General features: G+C 33.7%; 2 protein-coding genes across 22 annotated transcripts in view; one reads left to right on the forward strand and one right to left on the reverse strand.

Annotated features, from left to right (window-relative positions):
* LOC138936556 (uncharacterized) overlaps positions 1-18,734 on the reverse strand; it is a 170,561-nt gene that overhangs the window by 31,064 nt on the left and 120,763 nt on the right. For 18 of the 21 annotated variants that reach the window (XM_070302033.1, XM_070302032.1, XM_070302030.1 and 15 more), the window contains 2 exons: positions 3,921-4,077; positions 536-673 (listed from right to left, as the gene is read on the reverse strand). In XM_070302033.1, coding sequence (XP_070158134.1) covers positions 536-673; positions 3,921-4,077 — 295 coding nt within the window. The remainder of the gene's footprint in view (positions 1-535; positions 674-3,920; positions 4,078-18,734) is intronic. The other 3 variants (XM_070302043.1, XM_070302046.1, XM_070302035.1) reach the window with 2 other exon arrangements.
* On the forward strand, positions 6,540-9,910 carry LOC138936652 (uncharacterized). Its single transcript, XM_070302230.1, has 4 exons — positions 6,540-6,817; positions 7,639-7,744; positions 8,864-9,072; positions 9,266-9,910. The coding sequence occupies exons 1-4, from the start codon at positions 6,641-6,643 to the stop codon at positions 9,908-9,910; spliced, it is 1,137 nt and encodes a 378-aa protein (XP_070158331.1). The 5' UTR covers positions 6,540-6,640.

Consider the following 18,734-nt stretch of genomic DNA (forward strand, 5'->3'; position numbering starts at 1 on the left):
TATACAAGGTCTACAACGTATTCGTTTCGGAACAGATTGCATCACGATGAAAGTCCTTAACCGGAAATTGTATCAAACGCAAGTGTTTGTATATGGCTGCGTGATTTGATCGCGTATACGTTTTTCGATGCATATCCGTCGTGCTCCATCGTCAGTAGGTTATAACATTTCAGTTCGGTTCGATATTTCCCCTGTGAATTGTTAACGATGTTGTCCAATCTACTGCTCGTGACGGAGAGAAAAATTTATTATTAGTTTGGCACAAAAGTCATTTTTTTAATTTTATTTATTCATACAAGCATACTTTTCTATGATCGTTAGTTGTAAATTGCATATAATTGTTATTTCGCGTATCATTGACAATGTTAGTAATAAACGGCTAATTAAATTTTACAGATAAAAAATATTCAATTTCAAAACTTTACATCAGAGTTTAGTCGATTCTCCACAAAGCGGATAAAAATATATAATCGATCGTCGTCCCATTGCGGAAGGATCGAGCTGTGTCTGACGAATGTTTAAGGATACTACTGACCTGGTATACTATAGAGGGAGACCGAGCTGTCTCTAGAGAAGCGCGCCGAGCCCCCGAGGCTTCCAAGGGGACTCTTACCACACTGGTAGCTGCGAAGCGGCTTGGCCGGCGGCACCCCGCCACCACCTATCCAACCATCCAAAAAACCAAACAAAAAACCAATGTACCCAGGTGCTCCGAAGCACGTATCTCTCTGCCACCTCGCTAAGCCGTTCGACGTTCAGTGCACATGCAAAAGTGAACAAGAGGGGATCTCGATCCGCGCGGTCGTTATCCATGTCTTTTCGCCAATTTCTCCGAGAGAGAGAGAGAGAGAGTTAAATAAGTTTAGATTTACATAGTGTCTATATATATATGTATACAAACATTTGATAATTTTGAATATACAGGGTGTCCCATTTTAATCTCCTCAGGCAAATATCTCAAAAACCAAGCCCGGAAGAGAAAAATGTTTCAGACAAAAGTTGTTTGGTTTCGAGGGGGCCATAAGATGGTACCATTGGTTTGACCTTGGAAAATCATTTGACGGTCATATGAAGGTCAACTTTAAAATCTTAAATGGAAACCCCCATTTTTTATTTAGCATTCTTGTAGCTGACATCGAGAGCTTTCCAAAACACTATAATAAAGTATTTTTTCATTAAGTACTTTTTGAGTTATTTTATATTTAAATCTGACATATTTTGATATAAAAAAATAAAATATTTCGTAAAATATTCAGTTTTCGATAATCTTACCGTAATACTTTTATGTACAGAATAATGAGACAAATTAATTAGTGCCAAAAAAAAACAAATAATTGTTTAAAAAGATACATTGTAAATAATTTTCTTAAAAACAATTTTTTTTTAATACTAATTGATTTGTCTCATTATTCTGTACGTAGAAGTATTACGGTAAGATTATCAAAAACTAAATATTTTACGAGATATTTAATTTTTTATATCAAAATATGTCAGATTTAAATATAAAATAACTCAAAAAGTACTTAATAAAAAAATACTTTATTATAGTGTTTTGGAAAGCTCTCGATGTCAGCTACAAGAATACTAAATAAAAAATGGGGGTTTCCATTTAAGATTTTAAAGTTGACCTTCATATGACCTTCAAATGATTTTCCAAGGTCAAATCATTGTCACCATCTTATGGCCCCCTCGAAATCAAACAACTTTTGTCTGAAACATTTTTCTCTTCCGGGCTTGGTTTTTGAGATATTTGCCCGAGGAGATTCGATCGTGTATTTCCTGAGCTGCGATTGCGCATGATTATCAAGCGGAAGATTTTTCCATGGCTATCACACTCACATTTTCACAACAATTTTGTAATGAATGCGTAATGATTACGAATGTCATAGAAATTTAGATGCGACTTTTACATATATGTACTTCTCGATCACATTACAATAATCGCGGAGTGTCAAGAGAAATGTCTTTCTTGCTTTCGTTCAATAAAATCGATTCATCGGACCGACAGTAAGGTTTTATTCTGTAAGATAGATTCGTCTCGTCATAGTTGTCGATGATTAATTATAATTGGTCTACGATCAGTTATTCACCCGTCCTGAATCGGTTCTTTTCGGCGTCTTAGTATCTTTTAAATTAAAGCAAAACGTTTCTCTCGACAACAAGGAGAACGTTCATGGCGACCAGAATGAGGTCATCCTTTCCCTTGGAATGGCATACGGCTTAAATGTTTTTGAGTCATCCCGAGTAGAGCATTTGGCCAACGCCGACAGTCGTAAACGATTTCAGATGTTGAATAATCAAGAATCGAAACGACCTTGCAATCGTCGATCGGAAGAAATGGAGAGCGATCGCGTGTACGTGCGTCTGCGTGCGGATGTATGCGCGTTAAGCTTAAAGCATGGGGTAATGCGATGAAAAAAATTGGTCGAGTCAGAAGAAATTTTCAGAGGAAGAATCATTAAATTAAATTAAAAATAACCGTTTCTGTAGCCTCAACACGCGTTTATCGATTTGTCAGTCAATCGTATCGCAAAAATAATGTTCTCTCAATTATAATTAATAATAAGTATAATGAATAATTCTAAAATGCTATATATAAATATATAGCTTTCAAAAAAAAAAAAAAAAAAAAAAACTCGCAAATAATCATTGTACGAATTCAAATAGTTACATTATACGAGAAATATTATCTAATATAATATTATACGAAATAAATATTAAACAATTTTCAAATTAAAATTACTCAATTAAAAGTACTCAAATTTATAAAGTTGATACACTTTGAACAATATAATTATCGTTAAAATATCTTTCTATCTTTCTAAATGTTTGCGCTATGGATAGAAGAGTAAAGAAATAAATAAATAATAAAAAATAAATAAGTTCATTTAATACTCGATTCGACCAATTTTTATAGGTAAAACGATAAAAGGAGTTCTCTCATGTTTTTTTTTTTGTACGTCACGTAAAGATTGTCAGAATTGTGGACAAATAATTAAGCGTGTTAATCGCATTAAGACAACCAGAATTTTACAATATTAAAATCTATTTTGTATATGAGTCAAATGCAATTCTTTTGACTAACAAGAACAGTCAGTCTATTATCAACTTTTAGTTCCTTGCAAAACTTTAACAAGAATTAAAATTTTATTTTCCCGATGTTAAAATTTTATTTTACAAACCTGCTTTGTTTTGTAACTTCAAGAATTTCACGTTTCTGGTCAACTTAACGTAAGAAGTTTGAAGGAATGCAAAATTATGCAGAGCGTGCGCGTGTAGATTTCGGAAAAAGAATGTTCCAATGATTCTATATTACATAGAACATTAGTGTGTGCGGGCGTGAATGAAATGTACAGAGAGTAAGGCGATAAATTCTCATCAATGTAAATAAGCGGTCCAAAAGCGTTGTTTTTAAGTGACATCTTTGTCTATTACATTAGACGTATAAGGACGCGCGGACTTTGTTGTAAATCTATGAGTTGAAAAAAAAAAATCATTTCACAAGTTAATCGTTTCATCCAAAAAAAGTGATTCGATACGTGCATATATATTATATATAATAATTTAATAAGGATTAATTATAAATTGTAATTGCGATATATGCACAAAGAAGTTTGCGAGTTGTGAAACAAAATTCTCAATTAATTTATCGTTTAATCTAACTACAATGTCAGATGTTCTTTGATTTAAGACAATATTTATACATCAACAAATTTCATACATCGAGAATTTAAGAGAGAGAGAGAGAGAGAGAGAGAAATGATTTTTATAACATTATTGGGCCGCTCATTGGTGATCTCGAGCGTGTAAATTCGTCGATCGCGAGCAGTCGGTTATCACCGTGTCCATACGTAACGCGATGACATATAAATATATTTATGGGAATAGAAAAAAGGAAGAGAACATGGGCATTCGTATACCTGGTGTGGTAAGAGTCTTGGGCTGCGTCGGCGTCGCGTTCGGCCCTCCGACGCTCGACGCCGCCGGACTGTACGCCCTTAGGAGCGATCCACCGCGCGGCAGGGTGCTGCTTCCGCCCACGTAATATCCGCTACCGGACGTCGAGTTCTTGGCCGTCTGCAAGCAAAGGAAAAAAAAAAGATGAGTAATTTACGCGCCGATAATCCGAAAACCGGTGAATCATTTATATTGTATATCATTTTTCAAACACCGAGCGAGATGACAATCGCGAAACTTAATTTGACACGTAACTGACAATTGATGCGACAATGTCACAAGCTATTGTCTCCGAAACGGCAAACAATAAGTTTGTTTCGAGTTGTGGTATATGTTTTTGCGTTTAAAATTATTCGTATTTTTCTTAGAACATGTCGGCATCGGATACGGTAGAGATCTTTGCAGACAATTGAAATTTCTACCATGATTATTTCAGCACTGCTATCTCAGAAAGAATTGTCGAGACAGATTCTTATCCGTGTAAATTCGTTATACGAGTATCCCTTCAAGGCTAGCGCTTTCGCAACAGGTTTCCAAGTTTCGGTACCGTTAACGTTAACTTTCCAGAATGTATTTTCGATGTGGGCATTTTTACGATCACTTTAACGCTTATGTTACGTATCGATTTCCCGCATATAAACTATCATCAAGTTTGATTAATGATTTTAATTAGGTGTGGTTTTAAATTACTGCGCAAATAAGTTTCCTTTTCCATCACTAAATAATAATGTTTAAAATTCTAAGATTTCTTTTTAATAAAAAAAATTATTTATAGGTATTCGTTACACGTATCCCTTTTTAAAATGGCACGCGAGTTAATAATAAGGCCTCGAACTCTTCCCTGCTTAACTTTCAAGAAAATGCACTCCGAGATATTCACGTGCGCAATAAAGCGCGTTTGTAATCCCGCTCCTACTTGCGGCATGGAATGTTTAAGTTATTCGCCGTATCATCTCGCTTATTCTGCGCTGCGTGTTTGAATAACTTTCCACGAAAGATCAGCTTTCCCATATCGATCGTACAGTAAAACGCACGTTAGAAATCCCGCATACGATGGTGTGTATAACAATTTAAGAAAATAAAACTCACGCTGTGTCAGAAATTGATTATTAAGGAAAACACGGAGGGGGGTAGTAAATATTATTCAACTTAGAGATCAACTATACTCAATATATCTGCAATAAGATGATTGTGAATTTTCCTGATATATTTATCTCACAATTCATACGCGGGCGATATCGACAATCTCGTCATCTCTTTGTACAGTGGTAAAGATTACGCGCCGTGCGCAGTAGACTTAAAATGGGCAGCCTTAACCCATGACTGCCAAGAAAGGTCCTCCCTCTTACCGATTCCACTCCGTACTCGCGTGCTTGTGCTCGACCGATTCACATCGATTTCGCTTTAGTCGTTGTTTACCGTTGTCGTGAGTTCGGCTGGTCGTTTCACTCGTTGGGCGAACCGAAAAAAAAATAGATTCGTCGATTCTAGAGAGAATATATCGAAATTAGAGCGCTCTTAATTAACGAGAAGCGACAGAAATCGATTGTAATAAAAACATCGCAAGAAAGAGAAGAAAACTTTCTTCTCCGAGAGAAATTACTCGGTTATCTTTAGTGATTCATGTGCATCTTTCTTCGTAATAAATAACACAACTCAGCGACAATAATTGAAAAGGAAAAGATAATTACTTTTCTAGGCATCGATCATAAGTCGAATGAAGAGACAAGGAAAATAACTATTCTTCCTTTCGCGCTTTTTGCACGTCTATGGTATATGGGATGTGAAGAGAAATCCAGAGAAGCTGTTGAAGGGCCGTCTTTCCACTCTTTGCGTCCTTTTAATTATAGAGATCATCAAACGAGGACCAACAGAGTTCTGTCGAGGCTTTTGATTGCGCGAATGGAAAAGGAAGGTCGGAGAGAGGACTATCGCTGCATTTTGTGCTTTCAACCATGAAAGCTATCACATCACATCGAGCGAAGAGAGTCGGCAGCAAAGTACCTTTACATTCTTCAGCAAATATATCAAGTGTCAAGAAAGTATACGCCACGAAAAGTTTATAGTTTCTCGTTCATGCTGGTTTTATTTTTCGGTTTGTAGGTATAGAAAATTCACCCTCTAAAAATTTAATAGCGAGCGTGGACGACATAGGAAGAAAATCCACTTATCGTTGTCCCGATCGCGAAAACTATCGATCAGTAAAAGATAAGTTAGGAGAAAATTGTGCGAGAAACAAAATAAAAAGATCTCGCAATTAATTAAAAAAATCTATACAGCGAGTGCAAGGTAGATTTGGTAGATGAGGGGAGATGCTAGACAATTCTTTGCAGTTTGACGGAAAAAAAGGGTGAACGAGAGGAAAAAGGAACCTACATCATCGCGTGCAAAAAAAAGGGTATTAGCAGGAAAAGTTGGTAAGAAAAGTTGAACAGATGTAACGGCGAAAGACAATCCTCTTTTTGCGAGCACGATCAGATAGACGTGGAATAAGATTAAAGTAAGGGGCTGCATCCAAGTGCGAGAGATAAAAGGAGAGAGAGAGAGAGAGAGAGAGAGAGGAAGAGAAACCCTATGAAAAGAAGACAAAGCAATACTGTGTAAAAACTAAACGGCAAACTTTCGCTGCGAAGCAATTAAAGAAATAGCAGTTAGACCCAACGAGAGTGATGATAAGATAAGAATGAAGAAATTCGCGACAAACTTTGGAATTGGTGTTCTCTTCTTTTCATTCTCCGTTCTTTTAGGCTCGCTTATTGCGGCGATTTTAGGGATTTCGACTGTACTTGTCGACGCCCAGAAGAATGTCGACAGTACTCCGATGCATAGCGTCGAATTGACGCAAAAAGGCTACATTCAGGTGAGAAATAATTCGAGAGAAGTTTACACAAATTTTGTCGTTTCCTGCTTAACTGTATTAATTCCCTGCAGAAAGTCTCGTAACTTTGCTGAAATTCTTCATTGACCAAGTAAATGGCTATAGATCGCGCAGTGAAATATTCCGTAATCTTGTGTTCAAATATATATCGAGAGTAAAAAGCTAACAAATAAAGGGGGACAAATAAAAATAGATACGTTGTCGAATATAACGAATACACATTTTTCAACGAATCAAGGTAAATCGCGAGATTTCTATCGATTACGTGAGCGAAAGAGAATTATTCCATAACACGTGGAAAAGAAATTGGTTTCACATTGATTGCTTAATTTTCATCGTCTATTCTAAAATACGTCGGACGTGATTATAAACTCGTTTCTACATATACAAGCTATTTCAAATCTTCTGTATCTTCTTTTATTTATTTCGCTTATTCTCTTCGACTGATTTCTAAAGTAAAAAACTTTCTGTAGTATAAATTTTCTTTTACCCTTCTTTTTTCGTCTCTTTGAATATTTTTTCTGTAATTAATTCTTTCGAATTATAATTTTATTAAAACAATTTTCTTAAATTTCAAAATATCTAATAGAATTTGTTTAAAAACATTGTAAGAATTTCAGAAAATTTCTCTTAAAAAAAATTTTATTTTATATCGATTAAAGAATTAAAGAATATATAAATATAAAGAAAATATAAATATTAAGAAAAATGATAATTAAATACCTGAGACACTATCACTCTAATTAAATAGTGGAGCGTGGAGCAACATACGATGTGCAGAGCTAATTATCCTCACTTTTTAGTTTCTTAGATGGGCAATACCCGTGCCGGAGATTCACGAGTTTACATTCTGCCTTTGGATAAAGTCAACTGATCTCAAATATCCACACTCGATCTTTTCGTATTCGAGTAAGTATTATCAATGAGAAATTTTAATTTAACATTCCCGTTGTAAATGAAATTTTTGCAAAATGTAGGAAATAGAGACTTACGGTTTGACAATTTAATAATGAGACAAGCAATGTCATATATATGTATATAAAAAATTAAGGAATATAAAAATTGCTTTCCAATTTTAAATCTATAAATAAAGATTATAAATCTATGCGTTACATCGCATACTGTTATGCGAATTATATCGAGACAAGTGCAATATCTGCGAACGAGTGATAATAGGCGCCCATATTTATGGGCGTTTCGGCACTATTTCCTACTTCTATCTTGGAATTGTTTTAACCGCTTTGAGACAGGCTGCTATTATCTACTCCGGAATTCAACGAATAGTTACACAAGAGTCATTTTCCTATGGAAATCCATAACGAGAAAAGTACCTTCGCTTACGAAAAATCCTCTTTTTGCTTGCACGTAGCGCGTGTTGCGTGTGCTACTTCATTACAATTTAATAGTATGTTAATGGATACGTTAAATGCCTCGCGGCATTATCCCTTTTATGTGTAAGAATTAGACGTGCTAAACTGCGTCTCTCTCATGAAACGCTAATTGCTCGAACTACGAAATTTTGCGAGATTTAACTACTCTCCAATGTAAACAGCATTTGAATATTTATGATGAAATAACCGAGAAAGCTATCTCACATTCTTGATGGAAAATATCACTTCGTTAATTGTTCCACGAAAATCTCAATCTTCTTGTATAATAATATGTTGTCGTACTGTAAGGAGATATAAACCATCTCTGAACGTGTCATAAAAAATTAAATGATACAAAAATTGTTTTTCAATTTTAAAAATATAAATGTTAAAAGAGAAATTAGTTTTGTCGAAGGATTGAGCGAAACCACCATCGGAGGTTACTAAGACGAAAGAATTTTATTGATGGATAACATGTTATTTAATGAATAACAAATATAAAAATAAAAAAATCATCTAATTTCTCAAAATCGTATGAAATTATTAACGAGAAAGATTTAGAATGCACACCAAACGCATAAATTCTGGCTTTATATGTCTCGTTGCATTTTGATCGCGAGACAGCAATGTGCAAATATAATCCTCTTTTGCATCAAAGGGAACGAGCGGGAACGTTTGATTCGATCTTGGATATCATCGCGCGGAAGAAGCATTCATCTGGAAATCGGCGGCGTGGAGATATTTCGAAGGTCGATTCGTATACAAGAGCACCGCTGGTATCACATATGTCAAAGCTGGGAGAATCGGGTCGGTCGTTACGCCCTGTGGCTTGACGGGCATTTGGAGTTGCAAGGTCATCTCGAGGAGGTATAAATTGTACTCATCCTATTAAAATATCCATAAATTTTCGCATAAAGATACTTTCGTATAATCTAAATTCAGATTATGAAATGCAGATTTCGGTTACCGATATCCTCGACTTAAAATATTTATTTCTTCTAAATTCTTTTTCGCGTGATACTACGCCACATAAGATTGTCAACAGAAGATTATCTTACAGATAATCGAACACGTGATTCCGGGAGGCGGCGATATCGTCTTAGGTCAAGAATATACGGACTTCGATAAAGGGCTAGAAGAGGGCATCGAGGGTTCGGTCTTGGGTTTTAATTTTCTGCTGGCCTCGGCGTTTGATTCTCTCGACAGCGGCCATCAAAGATCCTTCCGATCAATCGATGAAACTACGGATCAAACCATGGTTCCTCTTGTCGCGGCAACGCGGACGAAAATGGCAAGGCACGATTCGAATGTCAGAGCGGCGCGTGCACTCGATAGATTAATTTCGATGCAATTCGCGTCCAATCCTAATTGGTCCCGTAAAATCCTTCAGCAGAGTTCCTCAACCATTTTGCCGTATCGATTGAATATCGCTAACGGCACACGAAAAGAGGAGATACCACCGATTCGTAGAAATGCGATAACTTTTGTCGATGACTTGATCGAAGAAATCAGCCTATCCGGAAAACCATCGGATCATCCCTTGGGTTTACAGTTAATGAAATTGTCCTACTTCCGCTGTCAACTAGGCAGAGGTAGCCCGTCCATAGGTAATTCGTTAATGTTGATTTCTTGGAGCAGAACACCCGTAAGGATGTTTGGCGGTGCCACCATAAAAAATGTCGGCAATGAATGCGGTAAATTTTAAGGGATTTCCCTCGAGCATACTCATATTGTATCAAAATGGAAAAGATATAATTAAAAGATATTTTTCATAAAAGAAACGATGCTTTGCCATAAAAAAAAAAAAAAGGATTTTGTCAGAAAATTAAAAGTTAGAATTATTAAACTTAAAATTTAATAAATTTTTAATTTCTCTAAAATGTGTATTTAAAAAAAATATTGATGCAATATTAGAATACTTTAATTGTGAAGAAAATTCCATAAAATTAATTAGCGCGCGTCGATACGTGAAGCGAGATTGTCGATTGCGGATGAAGTTTCATTCAAGTTGAATCGTAATTATACGCGACTTGGAACTCTGGAATCGCGCAGTCAAAGTAATATGATTCTGAAATGTATTAATAAGGCCAAAATTATCAAATTCGTCTACGCTTATCGTTTATTAGTGACTGCAACAAGCTTGCTACGTATGGTACTAAAATATGGAAAATTTTTAAATGCTTACAAATGATGTATTGACATCCCGCGAATGCAGATATTCCATTGATATTGATAACGTAAATGTACGAACATTCTAAGGATCCGGACGCTTTTCACCGGATGTTGAAATTCCGTTTTCATTTCTCGCAATCCGGATCGCCGCCGGCGAATAAAATATGCTATCGTAAATCTCTATGTATGTAACTCGCGTTACTTTCGTAGTACAGACATAGTTTCTACCTCTATAACGACAGTGCTTTCTTTGTAATTTTCCTCCGATAATGTAAGTGTTGTAATATATAGAATATTGAAAGCCATATAATGTGTTTGTATATTTCGCTAAAAGTAGTGTTGTATAACGATTATTATTATTCGACTAATAGACGTTTTTAGAATTTAGATACGCTTTTTAGAAACATTCCACCTCTTCTTTTCTGTTTATAAACATGTATATAATTATATATCTATTAAATTGTACGGTCTACAAGAAATAAGTCATTGCTGTGAAATAAGAGCTACACACGTATCTAATTAGCAATTAATAATTAGACTAATCACTATTATATCATGCCATTGGCATTGCAAAGGTACAATGCTAAATACAGTTCAGTAACAGAATTACATAATTGAATTACATCGATCATATGTTTTCTCTCCGGCTATGCTTTATTTGGCGAATTTCGAGCGCCGGTTCACAGGGAGCTCACAAAGTCATTTCTATGACCATTTGAAGAGCGTATTACGTTTTACGACACGTGCCATGTAATCAGATGGAAAAGAAAAAGGATACTTTGTTCTTTTAATGCTTTCGCTACATGAGGCAATGCGGTCTATGTGGAACGTATTTCTCTTTTATTTCAACGATATCTGCAGGCCTCTGTGACATTAGATGCTCTTGCGAAGATAAAATTTGCAGATATTAATGTACCAAAGTGGCGTACTTGCAAGATACGAAAACAAAATTATCCCTTCATTCGCGCGAATATTTTTCTTCCCCCCCCCCCCCCCAAAAAAAGAAGAAAAAAAGAAAAAAGAAAAATTCAAAAGTGGAGGATGTGGATTTCTAAGAAGTATAATAATAAATGCACGTTTATAACATTGCTATCTCGAATATTCTCGCTTTGTACAAAACAATTTTGTTGATTCTCAACTAAATTGACAATTAATATTATCGATAAAATAATTGTGTCCCCGCTATTAATAGATATATTAACTTCTTAATAGATTACAATGGTAATCGCGTAGCTATAAATGTGTTAATAAATTATATTTTATTATAAATATAAAATATATATAATTATAGATATTATATTATTAACCGCAAATGTGTATGTGTGTTTGACTTTTATTATGTATCATACATTTACGAGATATTAAAATCATGATAAAATTTTAAAGAGAGTTTTTACAAAACTAATATAGATAGAAATTCATCGGTAAGTATTTATGATCAGTAAATATTTATTAAAATATAATAATTATTAAGCGGATCAACCAATCAAGGGCTTGTATGAATAATGTGGCGTATTAACGGCAAACGTGCTTTAGTAGTTCATTAAACAAGAGGATTTGGCTACTGCTCAAACCGAGTTAATGAATGTTTGCTATTCATTTAGAGGCACATGTTTATGCTTCAAGAATTTTAAAATCCAATATATAAATAAAATGTAATAGAAATACTATATTATATTACCATTTTGCAAAACAATTTATATAGTTTTACATAGTTACAATTTTTATACAGTTTTAACAATTTTGTAAAAGCTATTCTAGTAGAACATTTTTTACGATCGTTGTTATTATAATCTTGTGTGTTTTTTTGTTTTTTTTTACAAAAAACAGATTTGAATAAATTTAAATCTTTAAATCTGTTAAAATCTCGATAAATAATAAGCACAACTAAAAAGTCGATGTGATTGCCACATATACTTTTTTTTCTGCCAAGTTTAGCTTGAGTTTTCACTATTGCAATTTCATTTCAATATATTCTGTAGCAATTACACAACATCGCTTGATAGTTTCAAGGATATGAGAGAAATTTAATTTCGCTATTAAAAAAAACGAATTAGAGTCTCTCAACCGATATATAATCGTGCGAAATATGTAATTCTTTTTATTACAACATTTATACGACATCGCGATCATCGTGTTCATCTGAAGTAATAACTATCGTAACGCCGCGTAATGAGTGACAGGCGCGGTTCTTATATAATGTACGTAATTAAAAACCGCGTATAATATATCCGCTCATCCGCATCTGTGAAATTAAACCATACGAAAAAATCCAACTACTTTCACGTCTACGACTGATACAAAATTTATTTTTATTTATATAATATTTTTTATTTATAAATTTATTTTTATTTATTAAATATGACAAGATAAACTTTATACGCGAGAAAAATTGGAATACTGTATATATAAAGTTTGCACGAAAAAATGTATTATAAAATTTAAGAATTTTATGCAAAAAAATCAAGATTACATATACCCTATAATTCACATACACCAAGTTTTCTAACTTTCATATTCCGCATAATGCATATCTCAGCAACCGTATTCCTATGTTATGTATATTATATTAAATATGTATTATATTTGTTCGCGCATTTATTTCAGCGGATTTTTTGAAATTAGAAAATTAGCTTTCGCTTTCTCCAAAATCGCTTATATCTCATTCACGATCGTCGTAACACATCTGTATCTTCCCATTTTAATGAACAGCATTACATTTTTTAGCATTCGCAAAATTATGATGCCGTCTATCATAAAAATTTTATTGTCTAATGTATAATGTATTTTTTATGTCTCTTCATTTATATTCCTAGGAAACTTTGCTGATTCGGTTAAAAAATCTCAAGATAGCTCAAGTATTTCGTTGTGTCGTCGTTTTCGCTATTTTATGATCATCTGATAAATGTCGAAAATATTATTTACAAAAAGAGATATAGTTTTGGGAAAAAATCAAAGACACAATCTATACATCTATATTACAGACCTATATATAAACGAATATATGCGAATCTATCGAGATTTTTTTATAAACGAAGAAATAACAAAAAAGGAAAATGTCGATATTGTGCAACGTGAGAACGATTCGAGCTTGGTGATGTATAATGTCTATCTCATTTGGAATTAAAATACGATCGTTGTTAATTTGTCTTGCGGAATGTGCGCGTTGTCGACTTTCATTTTCCGTGGTAAATTTTTGCATAAATGACATTTTACGGAGAAATCAATCATGATTTTTGCCGATCACGATTAGCCAAGATACCGATTACGACAACATAATTATTAGGCTGTATATAATAGTTGCATGTGAGTTAAGTTTCATAAACATGTACAAATAAGTGACTAAACAAAAATGTTGTCAATGTAAGAACATATAAGATAAAAAATACATAATTTACTTGCACATATAAAATATCTATTATATTTAAAAAGATAAAAAAAGATACAGTTAATATTTTCTTAACTATACACGTTCATAAGCTTATTTATTAATTTACATTTATAATTATCTTCAATTTTCTCAGATTCAGCGATTCTGTTTCGTATTTTTCATCAATAATAAAACGAAACTTATAGAAAAAAAAAAACTCATAATAATATTACAGTTTATTCGAGCAGGATAGTTGATAATTAAATGCACTGTATCCGCGTGAAATTACAGAAATCCTATTATATAATGAAAGCATCCTCGTACGATATTACATTTGTAGCCTCTACGAAACATAATAAAAAAGTTTTAACGCTGTTGGTTAATTGCTAGGTCGCCAAATGCAATATTTGTGTGTATTTTTCTGACATTTAATAAGACTGTTCCACATTCAACGAAGCGAATAGCCTATTCCTAGCTGGTTTCATTTAATTATAAACTTCTGCCATTCGTCTCTTCTCAATGTAGCCATTTATTATTAATAATACTTTTAACGATGTCACACACATTTACGATCTATTAAAAATATTTTATTACAAGGCTTATAGATCCGCCGTGAGAGACGAACTCGATTAATTCGTGACGATTTGTAATTTGCACTTATCCGACCGCGCTGTAGAAAAGATAACAAGCGAAGGATAATTATAACTAACGTAGTAAACGTCACTTTATCCGAGCAATGTTAATTACAAGTTGAAAGTAATCGTACGGTCAAAGCATTTATTAGATTCATGGATGTAAAAAATCATCACATTAATTGCATCACGATTCTTTGAATATTTCTTTCTATTTTTATATTTATATAAATTTTTTTCTCGTTGCAATACTATCGACAAAAATTGTATAATAAATACATATAATAACAAATTATATATAATTATAAATATTTATATTAATTATAAAAAAATATATTATAATCTATAATATATATATATATGGTATCTGATAAAATTTTCTCAAAGATCCATGTAACCGGTTAATGATGCTCAAACACATACTATCACTCTCTAACATGCACAGGCTTTCTATGCAGTCTATTCTGTACAGTAATTATACACGCGAATCGACTTTCGTTTTCCAGGGTAGGGTCATCCTTTCGCCGGTGCGATGTCGGTTTCTTCCGGTATTTGATAAAAAGAGAAATGTTTTGGTAGATTGACACTAGGTAGGTGAGGGCAAAAAGAGAGAAAGAGAGAGAGAGAGAGAGAGAGAAAGACAGAAGAGAAGAAAGGGAAGAGGGAGGGAGAAGGCAATCAATGATCTGCATTTTTTCCAGAACCCAACATTCCCCGCGTCTTCCCACGAGTTTCCCTTTACATTCAAGTATAGATAAACAGATAAAGTTACGCTTGTACGGTTGTCTGAATAGACTTTCTTCGAGGACATTGCGACCGACTTCCGGTAAAGACACACACCATGCGTAGATTTAAGATCGTTAAAGTTCAGATAACGGAAATATCGAGTTATATATATATTTTCTATTCGGAGAACTTTAAAATAAATAGATAAAAATATCTTTTTTAAATTTTAATTTCTTTTTTAACTTTTTGATTTATTAGAATAAAAATATGAAATATTTATTTGATCGTAAAGAATAATTAAAGATCTTAATATTTTTTTCTTTTATTTTTATTTTATCCTTTATTTTGAAGAAGATACACGGGCGAATAAATTATTTAATTCTGTCTTAATTCAGATGTCTATTTCAAGTAGAAAGGAGAAGATTACGTTAATTGGGACGGGAATTGGTAATCCTCCTCAAGTCCAAGATTGTAATTTATTACCGAGCGGAACATATGGTATATATAATGGTATTAGTCCTGTTATTATAATCGACCATGCGTGTCGATGCTCGTTAAGAGAAATCGTCAACTTGTAATGAGGAAAAGATATAGGTATACGTAATTAAAAGTTCGATCAAAAAGCACGAAGGCTCGCACGTAGCAATGAGTCGTTTGACCTCGTCCAACGGCTTTCGACAAGCGTATTATGTACGTGTTCACAACGCATGAATATCAAGTGCAAGGATATTCCCTTTCCCCAATCTTACTCTGCTAGAAATAACGCAGCATCGTTTGTAGGATTATATAATTTTCCTTTTTACGAGAGTATACATCCATTTTTTTTTTTTTTTGCATTCTGAATACTCGAGCGTTACGAATTAATATCGCTAGCGTTAATATACAAAGTTACAAAACTCATACTCTTATATTTACAGAGAATGCGAAAAAATTTCATAAATTTTTAGATTCAATGGAATCGATATAAATTTCGTCGCGAAATATGTTATCGAAGATAAATCTAATATCTCGAACGGATAGACAAGGACAAAAACTAGTTTAGATAATCGTTGCAATTATATATCGATAGAATCGCAAATGAGACTAGACTTTTTATGGCGTGTCGGGCGACATTCATCATTGCTGCATTATAAATTGTGCAATAAACTTGAAATTTGCTGCGATTAAATATCCAGTTAATTAATAAATCGATCATCGAAACCAGATAACACAAAACCTTTCTCATTCCTTCCTAGTTTCTCGCGCATACCATGTAATATGTAATATACAATATATGTTATATTATCTGTAAAATTCTCTGCTGCTATTTTTAATATTATGATGATTAAAATTTGTATATCAAGTTTTTAAATTTTTATCTTAGAAAATAACATGTTATTCTGAATTCCTATTAAATTCTCTTTAATATAATTTTATTGAAAAGATTGATTCTGAATCGATTAAATAAAATGAATCATGATAAAAAGAATTGACAAAAAAAAATTTAATTTTGCTGAAAAAAGTCGCTTCGTCAAAAAATTCGTGATCGTGAAATCGAGGATATACAATATTTCATTGTTTCAATATTAAAAGACTTACAATTAATTAGTGTAACACGAAAGAACATAAAAGAGTATACTTAAATAATTGCATGGCTGGTTTACATCGATGCTATTATACACATCCGGCGAGAAATAACACGCAACAAAATGAATTAATGTTATATATTATGCTGCAATAGTTTGAAATGAATGCGAGTGCATTAAAACAGTAACGGCAATTATAACAAATTGATTATCAAGCAGTTTTCACGCGGGCTTTATCGCACCGTTTGATGCAGAAAGTGTGTCAGGAAAACGCATCGTATTTAAAATGTAAATGCGATTGCAGCGCGTACACTTATACATCTACGCACTGTTTATGTATCGCAACGCGTAATAACTGTGTAAATATTACAATGTGTATATATTTTTATGAGAATTATAAGAAAATTATTAACTAAATAGAAAATGCTGCATAAAAGACAATTGAAAATTGCCGATGCTGCGATAAACATTCCGATAATAACGAGACAAAATTAAAATTAAATGAGGAACGTTAATAAGTAAAAGCACGAAATAGTTCGATTGAGCTCAATTAGTCGATCACGGTTCAAACTGAGATCGTGTCAATGATCAGAGTAATGCTGTCCTAATTCGCTCACACAGGAAGGTCGAAACGAAGTCGTGACCGCAACTCGATCATTCAGTTTCGTGGGAAACATCGTCGGTCGAGCGTTTACTCTAATTCCAATTTTCTCTTCATTAGCATCCCGAGTGACGCAAATAAACGTAATAACGTTGGTGAGTCATAGTTCTTCAAACGCTACCCGGTCCAATGCGCGAAACCCCTAACGGGTAGAAAACTCTTTGGAAGCCTATCCGATAAAATCGGATTTTCTCCCATCATTCTGCCTGTGTGTTGGGAAAGATTCTATATACAGTTTATGTAACGCGATCAACGATCCCGAGAGAGAGAGAAAGAAAGAGAAAGAGGGAAAGGACTTTTCGGCGGGTAGAATTGTGCATTCTCTTAATCCAATTTTGAAATCCGATGATGCCGATACGCGTATGGCACCAGTTACATGACATGTAGTCGAGCAGGATATCGTTACATGAGATATATGACTGTCATGCCAATTATAATTGAGCTGATATTCCACATTTGCAATGATTAAATGAATATTTTCGTGTATAAAAAATACGCAACGAGAGAGAGACAGAGAGAGAGAGAGAAAGAATCTAAAAACCACAAAATTAATTTTTCTTTTTTCGTATAATAAACCATCAAGATCGTTGATTTAACATCTCAAACTAATTGTGACCGAAACTGTTATCTTCTTTCGCTTCTTCCTTTTATATTATAATTATTATCAAATCTATGTAATAAAAATAAATCCATCTAAAATTAAACTTATAATTTAACTTTTAAAAAGAGATATATATCTTCTTTGAAATTCAGAATAATTTTGTACGTGGTGCAAATTATTCAATTTTAATTGTCATAAAAATTTATTAATGTACATGAATATATTGTAATATATATTAATCGATAATTAATAGTTAGCTAATTTGATTACGTATGCGAAATAATCCATAACATGGTATTGACATAGATAATTATCGTCAGTAAAAGTAACAGTAACAGTAAAAGTGACAAAATTTGTAGTTATACCGGTTATCATTTACATGTTGTAAGAAAAGAATATCAGCCTTCTTTTTTAGGGAAAACGACTCATATGCAACTTCTAGGTCCGGTTTTGATAATTAATCTCGTCGACTCGGTAGCTCTATTATGATCTAGAAAGGAAACTTTTCGGCCCTCCAGCCTCGACCGGATTCGATTTTTAGCCGCGAGGCATCCTCAACTACCTCGAAAGCCGGATATTCGGGTCTGGATCGAGGTGTTTCGTAATTCGTTATATAGGTTTCTCTTATACTCTATACAATACACTTACGCACCACGCCTGTGCTCACTTTCTATAGCGAAGGAGAACACCGAGAGGGGAAAAAGGATTGCGGTTGTCGCGCGATGACGACACGTTCGCCGCCTTCGTCAGGACTATCCACCTTTATCAGATAGACTGGATTTCCGATGCTCAATCGCGTTCG

This window comes from Polyergus mexicanus, unplaced genomic scaffold (genome assembly GCF_030449975.1).
Source record: "Polyergus mexicanus isolate NDT 795.1 unplaced genomic scaffold, iyPolMexi1.0 SCAF_9, whole genome shotgun sequence".
In the NCBI taxonomy this organism is placed as follows: domain Eukaryota; kingdom Metazoa; phylum Arthropoda; class Insecta; order Hymenoptera; family Formicidae; genus Polyergus; species Polyergus mexicanus.